Raw genomic sequence first — 20,334 nt, forward strand, 5'->3', positions numbered from 1 at the left:
TACCACTTCCAGCCTCGGCTTTCCCTGTACTGGCTATGTGTCCATGACCAGGGTAACCTTGGAAGCTGCCTGTTGAAGATGGCAGAGCTTCCCTCAGTTTAGGTTCCTTAATGTCTGTGTGGAACAGACTCCCCTCCCATTCTGTCACCAAGTGGACTCTGTATGACAGAGAAGTATTATTAAGTACCAGAGTTGCAAGTTTTATCTTTTACAAATAGCTAGTGTTCCCTTAACACCTGCAGAGCTGTGTCAGGCAGTTAAAACTCTGCCTTTGCCTTCACTTGCTTGTACAGAGCCTCCGAGTCAGCCAGGTGTGAGAGATTCGGGCCTCTCGGGTTTTCAAGGGCATTGTGTGCAGCCCTGCGCTGGCAGGTGGCCTTCTAGGCTCTCGGGAATATGATAGAGCTTTTGCTCCTTGTTATCTGATTTTTCTTTTAAATTTTTTTGGTCAGCTTGTTGTTTACCCCAGCTTTAACCACCACCCAAGGTAGCTGTGACATTAAACAATGGCCACTGTTTGTTTTTGACAAACATTCCAGGGAAAACACATTCTCAGTGAATGAACTGTGGGTTGAGTCAAATCCAGACAAGCTCTACCTGATCAGGTGGTTACAGTTGTCTGGGCGTGGGGTTTGGGGAGTCCTAGCCCTGGTTTCTTCCCCTCAGTGGCTACCAGACCATTGGTTTGCTCAGCTACTGTGGAGTTTGACTGGGGGCAGGGTACTGGCAAAGGGACAAGTCAAAACACCACACATCTCACTCATAGCTAGATTTAGCCGTGTTTCTTGAATAAGTGCACCTGGGATTGTTGCAAGTCTTTGATTATTTTCCAGAGTTTTGAAAAAGTTGCTTTAGACAATTTTTGCTTATGTTGTCATTACAGTTATGGAGGAACGGGTTTTCAGAGATTCTTACACCGCCATCCCTGCTTATTTATGATTTCTTTGTCTTTGTTTGTAAATGTATTCAGTATAATGAATAACAAACAGTTTGCATTTGGGAGATACTTTTTTTTTCTTTTTTGGCTGCACCACTTGGCATGTGGCATCTTAGTTCCCCGACCAGGGATCGAACCCGTGTGCCCTACACCAGAAGCACAGATGCTTTTCTTTTCTTTTTTTTTTTTTTTGCGGTACGCGGGCCCCTCACTGCTGTGGCCTCTCCAGTTGCGGAGCACAGGCTCCGGACGCGCAGGCTCAGCGGCCATGGCTCACGGGCCCAGCTGCTCCGCGGCACGTGGGATCTTCCCGGACCGGGGCACGAACCCGTGTCCCCTGCATCGCCAGGCAGACTCTCAACCACTGCGCCACCAGGGAAGCCTGGAAGCACGGATTCTTAACCACCGGACTGCCAGGGAAATCCCGGGAGATGCATTTATATTTAATTGCCCTTGTAGTGATCATGGTAGGAATATATGTAAGATTAAGAATATCATGCTCAATGTGGAAATGGCTTTAGGTAATTAACGTAGAAGAAATAGAGTATACAGACTATGTGAGGAGACAAAGTGTGGACAAATCCATCTCTTCAAAGCTGGAAGGTTGTTAGAAGTGTCCATTTTTCAGAGGAAGACTCTGAGGGCTAGTAAATGTTTGCTGAAGTTTCAGAAATTGTTCTTCAGCCACCGTATCATTGTTATGGCGTAATAAGATAGCAAAACATGCAGAGAATATTAGAGAATTAGGCAAGTGAGATACTCTCTGATGTGCCAACTACAGATAAACAACGTTATATCCAAATTGATTATGTTTTAAAAATGTTTTTTTTCCTCAAATTTTGCTTTGTATTCTATGTTGTAGGGACAGTTTCTTTCTGTAGGGTAATGATATTTAATATTTTGGAGGTCATGGGTCTTTCTGAGAATCTTAAGAATTACTTTGTTCCTCAGAAAAATGTACATAATATACACGTATGCTAAATTTTTACTATTTAACATATTCCTGGAAGGTTATTAATGGCTCCAAGTTTAGGACCTTAGTGTCATCTGTTTTAACCTGTGGTTCTATTATATTCCTCAGTTTTATGATTTTTTTCTGTCAAATTTAAATTATTAAAATAATTACTGTTACTCTTATGGAGATACTAAATGTCAGATTACTGTTTCATGATATTTTTCTTCTCTTTATAAAATGGACCAGACAGCTTCCCAGCTGTGTAAAATGTGTCATAACACTGCTTTCAATCAAGGCTTCTTAGCTTTAGAAATTCTGTTTGTGTGACTTTACATAATTATTTAAGGTTTTAAATTAAAGCCTTGTTTTTAAACTTACATGTTTAGAATTTTTTGTGTATCTGCTAATAACACTGTTAATATTACTTTATTATTTTTCAGTTTCAGTTCAGAAAACCCTGGTAATACACTGTCTGTTATAGTAAGAATCTCTAAACCCTAGCCAGTGTGAAAGTCTTAAATCTACGCAGCGTGTTGAGTTTGGACGATAGCCACTGGGCGTTTGTCAGTACAGCTCAGTGAGTCTCTTCGTGGCATCATATTGACTGTGTATTAATACAGGGTATTCTGTTGGGCCGTCAGTTGATTGTTTAGAATGTAAATGAGGCTGTTGATGGATCTGGTGACTGATGGCTTAAATTCCAATTAATCAATTGCTTCATCAGTTTCTTAATTCAGATCAAATATCTCCTGAATGCACACAATTCTTTTAGTGGTATTAAGAGAAATTAATGCTTTAGAACTAATTTTCATCAATCTCTTATAAATGCCAATATCTTTTTCACTTGCCTCCTAAGTGATGGCATTATCGTTTAAGTGTTTGGGACATATTACAATAGCTCAGCTGTCACTTGTTAGAGGGCGAGGGGTAGGTAAATGACACTGTACTCATCCACATTCTCTCTGTGGTGCTATTCATCTTGCCACCAGCTTAAAAATTTCATGCAGAGTCATTAAGCCATATAAATGATTTAGAAATTAAGTTTAATGGCAAACGATCTGGTGTTATATATGCAAAGTCAATGTCTATTTTTCTTTTCTTGGGCACATACTGTAGCCTATCTCTTTCAGACCTATTGGATTTGTGAGCTGTTGCAGGCAGTCTGCTAATATTACAGGGTAACTTATTACAACATATGACAGACTCATGTGCCCTGTGTCACAGTGTCCCATCAATTACTTTATCACCACTTGATGCGGCTCTCCTAGGTGACATATACACGAGTTGATCTTCATTTGATTGTCATTAAACCTGTCCTTTGCTGTCAACTCTTGTCAATTATACCAAATAAAATCAAGTATTCATAAGAAGTCAGTAATAGGATATAAGCAGACCAATTTAATAATTCATTTTTACCGAGCCTTAACTGACATCAGTTGTAGCTAGTGCTTGCTGTGAAAAAATTACTAGATATACTTCGTGTAAGACAAGTCAAGTTGGCCATACTTCTGATTTTGCTGCAGTTCATTCCTTCTCTCTGTCTTTCTCTCTGTCTCTCTCTTTAAATCATATCAGTTACTGTGAGCCTAGTAATGTAATTGTACTTGAAGATAAGTAATAACGTCAATTTCCTCTAAATTTTAAAAATAGTGTGTAATTATTTAACATGAGGCATACCCTTTTACTTTTAAGAATGGCAAGTATATTGTTGCCAGTGTTTAATAAGTTTATAGACATCTACATAAGGTATTAGTTTCACTTTTAGAAACACAAAATGTTTGAAATTTAAGAGACTGTAGATATTCTCACCTTTTCCTATTTTCTATGTTAGAAAGCAAACCTGGAGCAGAGCTGTTGGCATTGATGTCTCAAAGTCTGTGTCGTACAGAATCTAGAATCCAATCCCTTTTAAGTTGCTTTTATACTTTATAAAACACACACATACAGATATATATAACCATGCATATATTTAAGAGGAAAAAAAAATCAATCTTGAGTAAAAGGTTTAAGTGTAAAATAATGGGTACTGCAAATTTCCTAGTACTCCTTTTTAGTTGAAACCAGTTATTCTCCTTACCATAAATCTTTTTTTTTTTTAATTTATTTATTTTTTATTTTTTGTGGTAAGCGGGCCTCTCACTGTTGTGGCCTCTCCCGTTGTGGAGCACAGGCTCCGGACACGCAGGCTCAGCGGCCATGGCTCACGGGCCCAGCCGCTCCGCGGCATGTGGGATCTTCCCGGACCGGGGCACGAACCCGTGTCCCCTGCATCGGCAGGCAGACTCTCAACCACTGCGCCACCAGGAAGCCCCATAAATCTTTTGACAAATAATACATAAGAAAATTTATTTACATAACTAGATATATTTTTCAAAGTGCATGAAATCAGATGAAGGTCTCATAGATATATCTTCAACTGATAAAATAGGTGATTGAAAAATCTTTTCTTAGCTCTCTATCTTATTATGTCTTACAGAAGTGACTTAACCTGTATGAATCTCCTAGTTTCATGTTGGCAACACTAATGCCTGTGCCATTGGTAGTTAAAAGGATTAAATGCACTTGGTTAAGGAATCAGTGGGGCGCATTTCAGATGCTGAATTGCTGGTGGCTGTAATTAGTTGAAAGTGCATTGGCTCCAAGAGAAAAGTATTTGGTATTTACGCAGAGTAAGAGAGCAAGGAAATGCTTACAGATGTGCAGGGGTCCATTTCTTCTAGGGGTGGATGTGGATTCGCACGGACCCATTTTAGTTTTAGAACATTGTGCAAAAGGTGCACTGGACTAAGCTGTGTAAAGATGTGTTCTTACATAGCTACCTTAGCTAGTTCCCCAAATTTCAGAAATAATTAGCTAAGTAATTAATAAGTTCCTGGTGTATACCATTCGCTGGCAGATTTTAATAGATTTTCCTCCAAATTTTACACCACCACTCCAAAGTAAGTCTTATTTTTTCCACTGTGCACATGAAAACCTTCATAAGGTGAAGTACCTGGACAGGGAGCTCAGTGAGTGGGTTATTAGGCAGTGCTCAGCCCAAGACTGGCTCTTCCCACTGCTACACCAGCTTTTAAGTTTTGAATTGCCTTCAGTACTGTTGACGTTTGGGGTCTGGTATTTATTTCTTTGTAGTGGTGGCTTGTCTCTGCACTGCAGGGTGTTGAGCAGTATTCTTGGCCTCGACTCCTCGGGTGCCAGGAGCACCCTTCCAGCCCCCACCCCCAGCGCCTACTGTGAAAACCATGTCTCCAGATGCTTCCTGGGGGCAAAATCGCCCCTGGTTGAAAATCACTAGAGGATTGTTTCATCGACGAAAATCCCTAAAATAAATCTTCAGTATTCAGTTGTATATCTTTTGAAAGTAATTGTTTTAATATTCTTCCGAGATCTTTCTTGATAAGAACAGATTGATCCTGTGGAATTTTAGCCATGACCTACCCCAGCTCCATGTGAAGGAAGCTTCTGCTCTAGGCCAGTGCAGCCGAGAAATCAGGGCCTCCATCTCCCTGCAGCTCCCAGGCGAAGGCCAGGGCCTCACCCTGGAGGGGTACCCACCCGTCTAATGCTTCTGTTTTGCTGTAGTGATCACTACTGAAAGCTGACCTGGCATACGGCAACCTCTTCCTCTGGATAAAAGGGAAAAGGCCATGAGATAACTTGTTGATGAAATTAGCTGCTGAAGTGGAGAGGACATGCAGTGTGAGCTCTACTGCAGGACCGCGTTTGCAGTCAGCCGTTCACCAGAGCAACACTGGTGCTGAACTGCGCTGATCAGTAGTATAATTCTACATGAAATTGATGGATAGGAGCAAACACTGATAGACAGGGGAAGGGGAGCTCGGAAATACAGATATGAGAAAAGTACAATGGAAAGTAGTCTCCATCTTTGCGGGTGTTCAAATATAAATTTAAATGTGAATTTCTGTAGTGCAGTTTCAGTTATTTGCAGTGTTCTTTTCCTGCAAAGAAAAAAGTTTGTATAATATGTTTGGTGTATATTTTCTGTGTTAATCTGAATATGTTTCTTAAAAAATTTTTTTTATTTTGTCCATTTTTTAAAATTATATTTATTTTTATTTGTGGCTGTGTTGTGTCTTCATTGTTGCGTGCAGGCTTTCTCCAGTTGTGGCGAGCTGGGGCTACTCTTGGTTGCGGAGCACGGGCTTCTCATTGCGGTGGCTTCTCTTGTGGAGCACGGGCTCTAGGAGTGCGGGCTTCAGTAGTTGTGGCACGTGGGCTCAGTAGTTGTGGCTCTCAGGCTCTAGAGCGCAGGCGCAGTAGTTGTGGCACACGGGCTTAGTTGCTCCGTGGCATGTGGGATCTTCCCGGACCAGGGCTCGAACCCGTGTCCCCTGCATTGGCAGGCAGATTCTTAACCACTGCGCCACCAGGGAAGCCCTGTACTTATTGTTTTAAGTTCACAAAAAAAAGTGAGAAGGCGGTACAGAGATTTCCAGTACGCCCCATGCCCTCACACCTGCGTAGCTTCCCTCATCATCAGCATCCCCCACCAGATGATGCATTTGTTGCAGTTGATGGACTGATGCTGACACATCATCCTCACCCAAATTCCATAGTTTACATGAAAATTCACTCTTGGTGTAGTACATTCTATGGGTTTTGGCAAATGTATAATGACATCCATCCATCATTATATATATCATACAGAGGATTTTCACTGTCCTAGAAATTTTCTGTGCTCTGCCTATTTACCTCTACCCCCAACTCCATCCTGGGCAGCCATAGATCTCTTTAGTGTCTCCGTGGTTTTTTTCTTTTCCAGAATGTCACGTAGTTGGAACCACATAGTATGCAGCCTTTTCAGATTGGTTTCTTTTACTTAGTGATAAACATTTAACGTTCCTTCTTATCTTTTCATTACTTGATAGCTCATTTCATTGTATGCTGAATAATTCTCCATTGTCTGGATTTACCATAGTTGATCCATTCACCTACTGGAGGACATTTGGTTGCTTCCAAGTTTTGGCAGTTATGAATAAAGCTCGTATAAAATCTGCATGCAGGATTTTGTGTGGACATGAGTTCCCCAGCTCTTTCGGGTAAATGGCAAGGAGTGCAATCGCTGGATCGTATCGTAAGATTATGTTTAGCTTTGTAAGAAACCACCAAACTGTCTTCCGAAGTGGCTGCACCATTTTGCATCCCCACCAGCAATGATGAGAGTTCCTGTTGCTCCGCATCCTCGCAAGCCTTGGTGTTGTCAGTGTTCTGGAGTTTGGCCATTCTCATAGGTGTGGAGTGGCGTCTCGTTGTTTTACCTTACATTTCCCTGATGATTGATGTGGAGCATATTTTCATATGCTTATTTGCCATCTCTGTATCTTCTTTGTTCTGGTTTGGCCCATGTTTTAACTGGATTGTTTTCTTATTGTTGAGTTTTAAGAGTTCTTTATATATTTTGGATAACAGCCCTTTATCAGATGTGTCTTTTACAAATATTTTCTCCCAGTCTGTGTCTTGTTTTCTAATTCTCTTGCTGATATGTTTGCAGAACAGAAGTTTTAAATTTTAATGAAGTCCAGTTTATCAGTTTTTGCTTTTTTTTTTAATAGATCACGTCGTTGGTGTTGTATCTAAAAAGGCACCACCATAGCCAAGGTCATCTAGGTTTTCTCCTAGGTTATCTTCTAGGACTGTTATAGTTTTGCATTTAAGTCTGTGATCTATTTTGAGTTAATTTTTTATGAAGGGTGTAGGTCTGTGACTAGATTCATTTCTTTTGTGTATGGATGTCTGGTTGTTCCAGCACTATTTGTTGAAAAGGCTATCTTTGCTCAATAGTACTGCCTTTGCTAGTTTGTCAAAGATTACTTGACTATATTTATGGAGTTCTATTTAAAGGTTCTCTATATTCTATTCCCTTCATCTATGTCTACTCTTTCACCAATACCACACTGTCTTGATTACTGTAGCATTATAGTAATTTTTTTTCAAGGTTGGTGAATGGTTTTACTTTTGAAGTGAATTTTTTTTTTTCTTTTTTACTGTGTTCAAACACACGTAACATAAAATACACATAAGCCCCAGCCCTGGTGCCACCGTTCCACTTTCTGTCTATGAATTGGACAATCTAAGACCCTCAGGTAACTGGATTCATACAGTGTTTGTCTTTCTGTGACTGGCTTGTTTCACTGAGTGTAATGTCCTAAAGGTTCATCCATGTTGTAGCCTATTGTAAAATTTCTGTCCTTTTTCAGTCTGAATAATACTTCATTGTATGTATATACAACATTTTCCTCATCTATTCATCCATCAGTGGACACTTGGGTTACTTCCATGTTTTATTTATTGTGAATAATACTGCTATGAACATGAGTGCACAAATGTCTCTTTCAGACCTTGCTTTCAGTTCTTTTGGGCCTACACCCAGAAGTGGAATTGCTAGGTCATATGGTAATTTTTTAAAAAACTTCTTTAGAAACTGCTGTACTGTTTTGCATTGAATATCTTCTTCCATCCTTTCACTTCCAGCTTCTTTGTATCTTTGTATCTAAAGTGAGTCTCTTGCAGACAGCATGTGCTTGGATCGCGCCTTTGTCCATTCTGCCAGTCTCTGTCTTTGGTAGGAGTCTGAATAATATTTACCTATTTACCTATTTACTTTTAAAGTCATTGCTGATAAGGAGCAACTTCTTTCATTGTGCAGTTTGTTTTCCTTATGCCTTATAGCTTTTTTTTTTTTCCTTCATTTCCTACATTACTGTCTTTTCTGGTTGATATTTCGTAGTAAAATATTTAAATTCCTTTCTCATTCCCTTTTGTGTATATTCGGAACTCTGCTCCTTTATAGTTCTATCCCCGTTCTTTCAGGTGTTGATGTCACAGAATTACATCTTCATACACTGTGTTCCCAAGACATAAACTAATAATTATTTTAAATGCATTAACCTTTTAAATTATGTAGAAAACAAGATTAGAAGTTACAAACCAAGTTACAGTAATTCTGGCTTTTAGACTAATAATTTCTTTAAATTTATTAATCTCTTAAATCGTGTAGAAAAAGTGCAGTTCAAACCATTCTTACAATAATACTAGCTTTTATAATTGCCATGCATTAATAACCTTTACTGAGATCTTTATTTCTCCACACAGCTTCACGTTACTGTCTACTGGCCTTTCATTTCACCTACCAGACTGCCTTGAGCACTTGCAGGGCAGGTCTAGTGGTCACCAGCTTCCTCAGCTTTTGTTTACTTGAGAATGTCTTGATTTCTCCCTCACATTCAAAGGGCAGTTTTGCTGGATTGAAGATATTTGGTTGCAGTTTTTTTCTTTTAGCACTTGGAGTTGATTGGTTCACTGCCTTCTGGCTTCCATAGAAATTCCATCTCTTTCTGATGAGCAATCTGGTGGTTATCTTCCTGAGGATCCCTTGTATATGATAATTCTCTTTTCTCTTGCAGTTTTCAAGATTCTCTTTGTCTTTGAAAGTTTGATTATGTGTCTTGGTGTGGGTCTGTTTGAGTTCATATTACAGGCATGGTTTCCTGGTACTTGTAAAAGTTATGTTTACACTATACTTCAGTCTGTTAAGTGTGCAGTAGCATTATGTCTAAAAAAAAGTACAATCTTAATTAAAAAATACAAAACAAAAACAATAAGTTTTGTCTTTGTAGTAACAATTTTACTACAATAGTAAAATCAAAGAACAATGATCACAGATCATCGTAACAAATATAACAATAGTAAAAAGTTTGAAATATTACAAGAATTACCAAAATGTGACAAAGAGATGCAAACAGAGCAAATGCTCTTGGCAAAAATGGCCCTGATAGACTTGCTTGATGCAGGGTTGCCACACACTTCCAATCTGTGAAAGAACATAGCACCTGCCAAGTGCAACAAAAGAACGTATCTCTGTGCTTGGCTTTTGTTGGGGTCCTTGGGAGTTTATATTCATGTCTTTCATCAAATCTGGGAAGTTTTCAGCCATTATTCAGATATTCTCTCTGTTCCTTCTTCTCTGTCTTGTCCTTCTGGGCCTCCCACAGTGCATATGTTGGTCCACGTGACAGTGTCCTATGGGTCCATTTGTCTCTGTTCACTTTTTTCCCATCTTTTTCCTTCTGTTCCTCAGGTTGGATCACTTCCATTGTCCTATCTTCAGGTTTGCTCATTCTTTGCTATGCCTGCTCAAATCTGCCTTTGACTCCCTCTAGTGAAATTTTCATTGCCCTTGAATTTCTTTTTCATTTCTTTTTGGGTTTTCTCTCTCTTTATCGATATCTCCATTGTGTTCATACATTGTTTTCTTGACTTTCTCCACATCTTTCTTTAGTTCTTTGAGCATCTTTTTAGACAGTTGCTTTAAAGTCTTTGTTTAGTAGAACTACCGTCAGGTCTTTTTTGAGGACAGTCTCTGTTGGTTAAGTTTTTTCCATTAAGTTGGCCATACTCTCCTGTTTTTGTTTTTGGTTGTTTTTTTTTTTGTTTTTTTTTGAACACTGGACATTTCTATCTAATAATGTGGTAACTCTGGAGATTGTCCCCCAGTGGTGGGACAGCTGGAGACTCTATAATAATAGTAATGGCATTAGAGTGAAACTCCTCAAGTACTGGAGCTCATTCAGCACACACACACACATGCACGCATGCACACACACATGTCTAATTGGTCTCCTTCTGAGGATGGCAGGGTACTAGTTCATTGCCTTGAAATGTGGGTAGATAACAACAGGAGTCAGTGCTTTCTTATAGGAACTTTCCCACCAGGTGAGCCAACTGGATCCAAAGAGCAGAGGCCTCTCCTTTTACATTTTAGTCCAGGTAAAAGGTGAAAAAGAAGGATAGACTGCTGCCTTCTGCACCCTCTGGTGCAGTAACGGGTACCTCTAGTGGGCATTAAGCATGAAGGGCTGTTGGCATCAGAGAAGAGCAGGCCATTGTACCTCTGGACGGAAGCAGGGCAGCATTGCTGAGGGTCAGTGGAGTCTGAGCTGGGCTCTGTGTGCAGGAGCCAGCGTTGTAGGACCTGCAGAGGGAAGGGGAGCAGGCTGGCCTGGACCCTGAGTGTTCAGTCAGCAACACGCAGAACCAGCCTTTCAGCAGACAAATTGGAAGGAGGGGTGGGGAGGGCCTGGGGTGAAAAGTGACTTTACAGACATTCCCAGAGTGGGCTCTGCAGTGGTGCTAAGGATGTACATCTGCACAGGGACGTACAACTGACAGTCCTGCTGCTTTACAAGCAGGGAAGGGGCTGCAATGGGGTCGGGGCACATGCAGCATCTCCTAAGGGGTCTCATAGTTGTGCACAAGATATTTATCTTGTAGTAATTTGTAAGGTGTACATATGCTTGTGTGGCTTTCTACAACTATTTTATTTTACAGTTAAATTTTTGAAAAACCTCAAAAGTCACTTGAATTCATTATGTGGTTAAACTACTAATTTGTTACTTAGTTTTATCTGATTCCTTTTATATTTTCGGGGTCACTTTTTTGAAGTTTGATGTGATTTGGCTTTTTAATTTTGTGAATCATGTATGATCTCAGAGTGAACAGTGTAACATGGGATGCACTCCCAAAGGTGCTGCTTCTGGCCCGTCCCTCCCCTTTCCCCTTCCTTCCTGTGGGCAGTGTCCCTCCCTGCACACGCGCATACAGACTCACTCACGCTTTCCCCACCTTGATCTCCAGTAGCTGGTGTTACTTTGTTCCCAGTGTTGTGCACCTGGCTTTTTTCATTAGATGGTATATATCCTAGAGAGATTTCTCAGTAGAAATGGAGGCCTTTCTCATCTCTTTTTCTTTTTCCTTCCTCCCTTTCTTTGCTTTTTTTTTTTCTCACTGCTGCATGTGCTCCCTTGTATTCAGCTGATTCCCTGATTTTGTGTTCCCACTCCTTTGGTTGATTAATAATGTTGCACGGTTGCCCTGTATGTGTGTGTTTTGTGCTTTGCTGTTGTGTAAGAGGATACGTTATAAGAAATGGTGTGACAGCATGGGCAAAGAGTAAACGGACTTTTGTAATTTAATATTTTTTATGTTTAAAATTGGATGGGGCTGTGAGTATGACAGTAGCTCTTTTCAGGCTTTAACATTTTAGCTGTGCTTTTATTATTGAGCATATGTTTTATAGTGGTACATCATATATTTTATTAGCAAAGTTATATCACACACTCTTGGGTATTTTTGTATATTTACTTATTATTGTGTTATTATCAAAACATAAGCTAAAGGTAGAAATGATCAATGTAGTCTTTCTAAAATAAAGTAAACCTTTATTACTAGTAAACCTTAATAGTCTAGAACACCAACTAGCAGACAAGTGAATAAACAATGACTTCTATCTTTTCAGCAGACTCATTTTGTGAGTCAAATAAATAGTACTTTTAAGGATTTTTTGTTAATGGGAATCTGTAGATATATCATTTCTGTATCCCACTGTGCTGTGAATTGTGGCTTTAAAGTACCTGTAACTTAGGAGTTTTTCCTCTCTTATGCCAAGGTTCATGTTTTATTCGAACTGATCAACTCGATGGTGAAACTGACTGGAAGCTGAAAGTGGCGGTGAGCTGCACGCAGAGGCTGCCGGCTCTGGGGGTGAGTGTTGCTGTCATTATTCCATCATTTACTGTAGTGGCCATTTCTGTGCAGTAGATACAGTTCTGTTTATACCAACTTTCTTAATTAATGTGTTGATAATGTTTTAAAATAATTTCTTCGTTACTAAGTTCATTGAAAATTATGCCCACGTAATTTCTCTGGTGTCTTAGCACATAACCTTTTTGAGGTATAGTTTTAAATGTTCCTTTTGGCTTGACTCTTAGGTTTTCTTTCTTTTCTTTCTCTTTCCTTTTTGTTTCTGTTTTTAAAACCCCCCTCGTGTGAGTAATCTTTGAAATCGAGAACTCTTGGTGGGGTTAGCTACATCCATTTTTGGTAACTGACTGACTCCCAGGAGGCTGTTCAGATACTGCTTTGGTAGAACTCACGTGGGCTTAGCCCAGCCTTGGACACCAGCCTGTCCACTTCAGCTTTTCCCTTTGAAGGTGGAGGGGAAGTGAATTGTTCCTTCCTAGGGAGGGGGAAGTGAAGTGTTCCTGTGTGTCTCGGCAGAGTGAGAAGGGGAAAGACACCTCTGGACTTCTTGCTTGGCCTTTGCTGCCTGGGGAACGGGCAAGAGGTGGGACCAGAGGGCACAGTACTTAACGGATCTCAGTGTTTTTAGTGATCTCTGAAACAGATCTCACGAGTGCTCAGAACCTCCTAAACTGCTATACATCTTTTTTTTTTTTTTTTTTAAGTCAAAATCACGGTTGTGGTCATTTGGTGTTTGTTTTGTGTTATACGTATGATTTATCTGAATGAGAGAAGCTTTATCTTACATGATTTGCTGATATTCACTGGAGAGTAAAGAAAGATTGAGGGTCTTCAGAATGACCTTGGACCCAAGCAGTTGGTTAAGGGAAAGGAAATTGAATCCTCTGGATTTGGTCACTTTCCTTAGATGGGTTGGATTTGGTAGGAATAGCTACTGCACATAGCTTACAGTTAATTACTGTGAATAGCAGGAACCTTCCTTATTGTAAATATTGTACTTTCTGGAAACTAAATCTGTTTGGCATGTATAAGGCTTGGCAGTATTTTGTTTCTTTAGGCATCTTCCATTGCCTGTACTTAGGTAGTACCAAGGTTGAAATTCATTCCTTGCTTAGAGTTTGTTGGTTTCTTGGAGCTGTGGGTTCCTGGTTTTCTTCTCTTTTCCGTCCTCCTTTCTGCGCAGACCCCTGTCTCTGGGACACGAGCGACAAGTGTGTTAGACTTGCTGTTCCTGCAGGTGTCGAGCTTCTGCTGCTCTCTTCTCAGTCTTGTTCTCTTTCTGTGACTCAATTTTGACAGTTTCGGTTGCTCTTTTATTTTTTTTTTAGTTGCACAGCTTTTGGGATTTTAGTTCCCTGACCAGGGATTGAACCCAGGCCCTCAGCAGTGAGAGCACGGAGTCCTAACCACTGGAGCATCAGGGAATTCTCATTTTGCTGTCTTTAGATTCACTAATTTTATCTTGTGCAGTGTCTAGTCTTCTGTTAAGACCACCCAGCTAATTTTTTTATTCCAAATCTTGTATTTTTAATCTCTGGAACCAGGTTCCACCTGGTCACCCATTTTTGTTATTGTTTGAATACTTTTCTTTCCTAATATGTTCATAGTTTCATTTAAATCTTTCAGCAGTTTACAACACTTATTCTTCGTCTGTTAATGCCATTGTCTCTGTTATTTTGGGCATGTTTCTTCTTAAAAAAGTGTTCTCCTTGTTACAGGTCACACTTTCCTGCTTGCACAGCTGGTAATTTTTAGTTGGATGCTGGATATTGTAAATACTATATTTTTTTCTTCCTTCAAAACCTGTTGATCTTGATTTTCTTAGTTCAGTAACTTGTGGATAAACTTGATCTTTCCAAGAGTTGTTCTTAAACTTTGTTGGGGTGGCCATGGCTCACGGGCCCAGCCGCTCCGCGGCATGTGGGATCTTCCCGGACCGGGGCTCGAACCCGTGTCCCCTGCATCGGCAGGCAGACTCTCAACCACTGCGCCACCAGGGAAGCCCCTGTTATATGTTTTTAAAGAGGTCTTTATATATAGTTTGCTAATCATATTTCATTCGTTTTAATCTCTTCTAAATATTTTCATTTATAGTTTCTGTTGTCTGTATAAAAGTTTAGCATCCTTATATAAGGTGACCTAACAGTAATTTTACAATAGTCTTTAAAATAGTTACTTATGTAATGTGATAGAAGTGCTAATTATTACTATGGTGATGATCATATTACAATACGTAAATGCATCAAACTGACTTGTACACCTTAAATTTATACAATGTTATATGTCAAGTATATTTCAATAAAAATATTTTTTAAAAAATAAATAGTTACTGCTTTTGGTTTTATGCTTAGACCATTTCCACTCCATGACTATGTTTTAAATGGTTACTTTAAAATCACTCCTCCTTTACACATGAACTCTCCAGTCCAGCTAGCATTTGTTTGGAGTCGAGCTCTGAGTAGGAAATCAAACGTAAAACAACCTGCTGGCTGGTCGTAGCAGTACTGTTTGCTGAATAGCTCACTGTTTTAGCACAATTTTAAAATTGCCCTGGGAGGTTCCAGTTTTAAACTCTCGCCCTCAGTGTATGAGTGTGCAGGGTTCTCCAAACCTTTGCCGAGTGAGTACGTGTCGCAAACCTATTCCCCCAGCCTGTTTCCTGACTTTTCGCTTTAAAATACCTTTTGCCATATAACTTTGTTTAGGTAAATATTAAAATTAACTTTTGTTTAGGTAAATATTTATACGTTTTCCTTTTTGTTTGTGGATTTTGTGTTGTGCCAGAAGGCTGTTCTCCCACCAGTGTTCATTTATCATCTTAACCACTGTCAGTGTTTGTCAGCGGGTAGTCTAAAAGTGAGAGGCTGGCCATTAGCACTTACTGTCTTGTAATTATTAAAATATTCCCCGCACATGGACCCATAGAGAAGAGAGTTCAATCACATCATGAAATCTGTGTGGCTGAACGATAGATTTATGAGTGAGGTCGAGTAAGCCCTTGTTAATAGAGCCTGCAGCTGGGCCGCAGTTTTCTCTGCCCAGGCTCCTCCTCTCTGCTCTCTCCAGCCTCACTCAGACTCCCAGTGTTTTCTGTGTGCTCTTCCTTCTTTCGCGTGGTGAGATAAATCTGTGCTGTCGCCTTGTCCCTGAAGACACCCAGCTTGCAGTTCTCACGCTACTTGTTAAAATGGTTAGTTTTCATCCTGAGACAGTCGTGGAGCCTGTTGACTTTCTAACGTGCTTTGAGCCCATTGCTGGGCTCCCGCTGCTCTCGCGCGCTTGCCTTTTTCCTCCTCTTTGTGCTTTCTCGTTTTTCTAGTGCGCGTCCTCAAGTGGTCTGTCCAGGATTGAAGGGGGAGGAAAGGTCACGAACCCCAAGTGACCGGAGGGTTTCTGTTTGCCATCAGGCTTGGAGGCCGCACCTCGGAGTCTGTCCCTCTGCACCTCACTTCCAGCAGTCACAGGTGCTCCAGGGCACACTGGGAAGCAGTTGCACAGAATAATCCTTTGTAGCAGATTTAATTCGCTGAGAGTGTTAGAAAAGAAGTGCATTGTTAAGATACTGTATTAGAATTTTTCTGAAAGAAAAGCCAAACAACGAGTATGTGGTATGTGATGGCATTACCTGGATTCCAGGAGAGTGGGTCAGCTGTGACAGAGGCTAGTGTCGGGAAGGGCCATGCAGAGGACTGCTAGAAATGTCCACCCCTTGGTCGTGGTGGTGTCGTTGGTGCGTGCTTGTATTCCAATGCAGAAAATTGTACACTTTAAGCATGCATAATTTATTGCTTGTAAACGATATCTTAAGAAACTATTTAAAATTCCACTATGATGTTATCTATAGTTTTGAATATTCCCTTTGCTGTGATCACAGGAGGTACATTTTATTATATTCAATATTATAAGGATGTTTTCCTCATTTTAATTAGCGACAGATATGTATAAATTGCAAACTATTTAGAAAGTCAGAGTATGCAATTCATACAGTGCTACTTTTAAAATTTTATGGTTGATACACTTTGATAAAGAGTGTGTTAAGCATTTGGGTGAAGTAACTGGAAAATGAAAATGTTTTAAGTTTTGATATTAGCATAAAACCAAAAGGCAATATATTTTAGAAAACAGGAAATTTAGCTGAATTTGTGATTCATCCATCAATTTATTTATTTATTTATAAAATTTATTTATTTATTTTTGGCTGCCTTGGGTCTTCGTTGCTGCACGTGGGCTTTCTCTAGTTGCGGCACGCGGGGGCTACTCTTTGTCGTGGTGCGTGGTCTTCTCATTGCGGTGGCTTCTCTTGTTGCAGAGCACAGGCTCTAGGCGTGCAGGCTTCAGTAGTTGTGGCACGCGGGCTCAGTAGTTGTGGCTTGAGGGCTCTAGAGCGCAGACTCAGTAGTTGTGGCACACGGGCTTAGTTGCTCTGCGGCATGTGGGATCTTCCTGGACCAGGGCTCGAACCCGTGTCCCCTGCATTGGCAGGTGGATTCTTAACCACTGTGCCACCAGGGAAGCCCCATCCATCAATTTAAATTTGTAGCTTCATATAATTTGACATATTAGGTATAGACTTTTTTTCATAGGAAAGAAAGCTCTAATTTCATTATGGACATAGACAAGGCAATTTGGTTTTTCATCAAATAGCTTACGCTGTCCATAACTGTCACTCATTTTGACTTTTCTGTCTCTAATGTGATGGACCTGGGGAGTGTTTGGTGACATTTGCTGTTTGTCGCATCATCAGTGGAGCATTGTGTCCACAGTGACACCAAGAATGATTAAACCTACAATCCTTAGAGCTCTTTTTAAAGAATTGAGGACGCCACCAAGAATAAGCTCTCGAATTCTGTTGTGTCCAGAGCACCTAATGTGATCAGAGAATTGAAATTTAGTTGGAGCGGTGCTGCCGATCCAAACCTGTGACGGCAGGTCCAGCTTCTTGCTGTCGCGGACATGGAGACGTGTGGGAATGTGTTTCTGCTCTTGTGATCAGGCAAATTTATTAACGACAGTGAGGGCACAGTAATTTTCAATAAATCATGACTCGCTGATGTATTTCAAAAGATCCATATAGGAGTAAACAATACCATTTATATTTAATTAGTTTTATTGAACGAAAGGCAATTTTATTGGTAATGAACCACATGTTATGATTAAGGATGTATTTTAATGACCTTTAAGTAATGCGAACAAATGTTGCCCTTGACCTAATAGCAGAGGCTTTCCTACATTATTGAAAACTTCAGAATGATTTTTAAATTATCATGAAAAGCTTCGAATGACATTCTCATTATTGTGCCATTATTCAGTCATTTGATGTCTAATGTACTAGATGAAATGCATTCCTCTAAATGTTCATGTGCATGTGGAAATACGGGGGTTGTTGCTAGGCGGTTCTTTATTTCCATGTATCAAAAGGCAGTCTGTTATAGGAGAACTTCATTTTTTGAAAATGACTGTGACGGTATAGGACTTAAATGACGAGTGATCCTCCAGCTTGCCTTGTGCCAGGAGTCGGTTGGCTGTCTTTTCACAAGTCTAAAATTATTACGCAATGCATTTCTTCTTGTGTAAACTAGCCTGGCTTAATTAACTTGAACATAAATTTTTATTAGTTAACATATAATCTAAGTGCAGTAGCAGACCCACTGTGGTGAGCTGGTGTGTTCACCCTTCATCCAGTGCAGCGTCTCTGTTCTTCAGAACCTTAAAAACTAACCTGCACGTATTTTGCAGGCCCACTTGAAGGCATGTGAATGAGCTTCCCCAAGTTTAACGAGCTCTCAGAGAACTCTCACGGCAGGATGGGAGTGAGCTGTCCCTCTGCCCCACTGGCATTCTCAGCTGGCAGGTGCTGTCCTCAGCCCCAGGGGTCTGTGTGGTAGTTGCTGTGTAGGCAGTGGCCTCCCTTGCAGCCTAGAGTCATGGCTCCCTGCTGCGTCTGGAACTCAATAGTGGCCGTGGTGTTTTCGGTAGAGGATCATTCTGAGAGTGATGTTTGGAGGTTCAGTCATGAGCTCAAACCTTCCTAAGGCTTTGGAAGCACTGCATTCCATGTGTTAAGTCCCTTTCTGCTCTGAGATCTGGAGTGATACATCCCAGATCCAGAGAGACGTTTCTTCTCCCTCACCTAACAGCCCAGAGGTGGGTGGTCCCAGCTGAGCGCGCAGCTCTGTCGTCCGCAGTCAGTGACCTTCAGCTGCGTCCCAGTGTCTGCTCCCCTGCAGCCTGGCCAGCGGGAGCGGAGGGCACGGGGATGGGGCAGCGGCCTCGTCACCCTCCTCCCTCCAGGTGAGCGGTGTGGGGAGGGCTGGCTGTGACCGTGCTGAGGGGGAGCCACGCGCCCACGCAAGGTCTCAAGTTCCGTCTTAAAACGGCGACGGGAAGAATGGTGGAGAGTGGTCTCTGTCATCATTCCTTCATTTTGTTTTCCATCGAGTTTCTTTGAGTACTTCCTACGCTTCTTACTGGGTGGTGTACGCTAACGCTTCTCCGTTGGTTCTCCTGGAGGGTTTACTGCCCTCAGAGCAGGCTGCTCCATGTAGAACTGTTGCTACGATTACCATTTTTATTAGAGTCAGTTATTTCCCACTTGTTCTCCAAGGAGCTTGAAGCAACATGAAAATTTGTATGTCCCTCAGCTACGTTGGAGTAGGAAATAAATGAAATGTAAGTGCCAAACCGTCCGTATGTCTTCTCGGAAGGAGAGGAGCCATGTTAGTTGTAGAGCGTTGCCTGTTCTCTGTTGGAGAATGTTTTCTTGAAGGGATGGAGCTTTCCAGACAGCCCATCAGGCAGGGCTGCCCTGGCAGAGGAGCCCTCCTGGGGAAGAGCCCACAGCCAGCTGCCCCTCCTGAGAGCCGGTGGGCGGCCGGGAAGGCAAGACCCGTGTCAGCCGAGCCCTGAGCCTCTGTGAATGTGGAGCGGCAGGAGCAGAGGGAATGAAGACGGGTCTCGAGGTCACTGTAAGAAATCTGGGAGGACATTAAGTCCAGACAGGAGCTGTGAGAAAAGATCAAGAGCAGAGTAAGACCTCTTGGAAAGACACGTGATGGCAGAGGTCCGTCGAGTATCAGGACAGGAACGTGGCTCAACAGGGGAAGCAGAGTGGGACTTCCGGGTCTAGCTTGGTCCTCAGCACCACCTGTCCTCCTCCTCTGCGTGTTGTTAACTGTCCCGAGGTAAAATTGGCATACAAAAAAAAAAATTGCCCAGAATTAAACTGTGCACTTCGCTACACCTGTGAAACCATCACCACAGACAAGATAGGGAGACCCCTGTCACTGCCAGCCTGTCATCCTTTGTGTGTGTGTGGTCAGCTGGGGTTCCTCTTTTCGATAGCAGTGCTTTCCCACTTTTCCACTCTCCTGTAATTTCTGCTCCACCCGCCTTTCTGTCATCAGATGATCTTGCCTTGCAGAGAAAAAGCATTAAATCAAATGGAAATCCCCTCCATTTCCCACCCTCCCGGCACCTCACCCCCCACCTGCTGGTGCAGCGAAGCCATGTCCCCTCTCCTGTCTGAAGGGAAGTCTTCCGCCGCCTTTGCCTCCCCCTGCTTTCTCGAGACCTCCACCTGCCGGTTACTCCCTGCCCTGCCTTCTCCTAGCCTCTCCCTCTGCCGACCCCTTTTTCTTAGCCCTCAGGCCTTCAGCCAACTCTAGTGTCTCAGGTGGCGCTTCTCAGGTTTAGGTTACTTGAATATATTTAGAAAGCTGACTTGCTTTGTTCATTGGCTTTTCAGCTATTCTACCTCTTTGCATGTTTTTCCTACTTGCTAGAGATGGCAATATGCAGTTAACTAAAAGTGTATTGCGGAAACTTCACATTGTATCACTTCACATTAAAGTAAGAACCTTGTAATTGAATGGACCCATTTACC

The 20,334-nt window shown here is 41.5% G+C and overlaps 1 protein-coding gene across 4 annotated transcripts in view; it reads left to right on the plus strand.

The window, feature by feature from the left end:
• ATP9B (ATPase phospholipid transporting 9B (putative)) overlaps positions 1–20,334 on the plus strand; it is a 217,414-nt gene that overhangs the window by 62,782 nt on the left and 134,298 nt on the right. For all 4 annotated transcript variants that reach the window (XR_014297509.1, XM_082667371.1, XM_082667370.1 and 1 more), the window contains one exon: positions 12,358–12,452. Coding sequence is in view for 3 of the 4 variants with exons in the window: in XM_082667371.1 (XP_082523497.1) it covers positions 12,358–12,452 (95 nt within the window). In the remaining variant the exon portion in view is untranslated. The remainder of the gene's footprint in view (positions 1–12,357; positions 12,453–20,334) is intronic.

This window comes from Grampus griseus (assembly GCF_964374135.1).
Source record: "Grampus griseus genome assembly, chromosome: 12".
Lineage (NCBI taxonomy): Eukaryota > Metazoa > Chordata > Mammalia > Artiodactyla > Delphinidae > Grampus > Grampus griseus.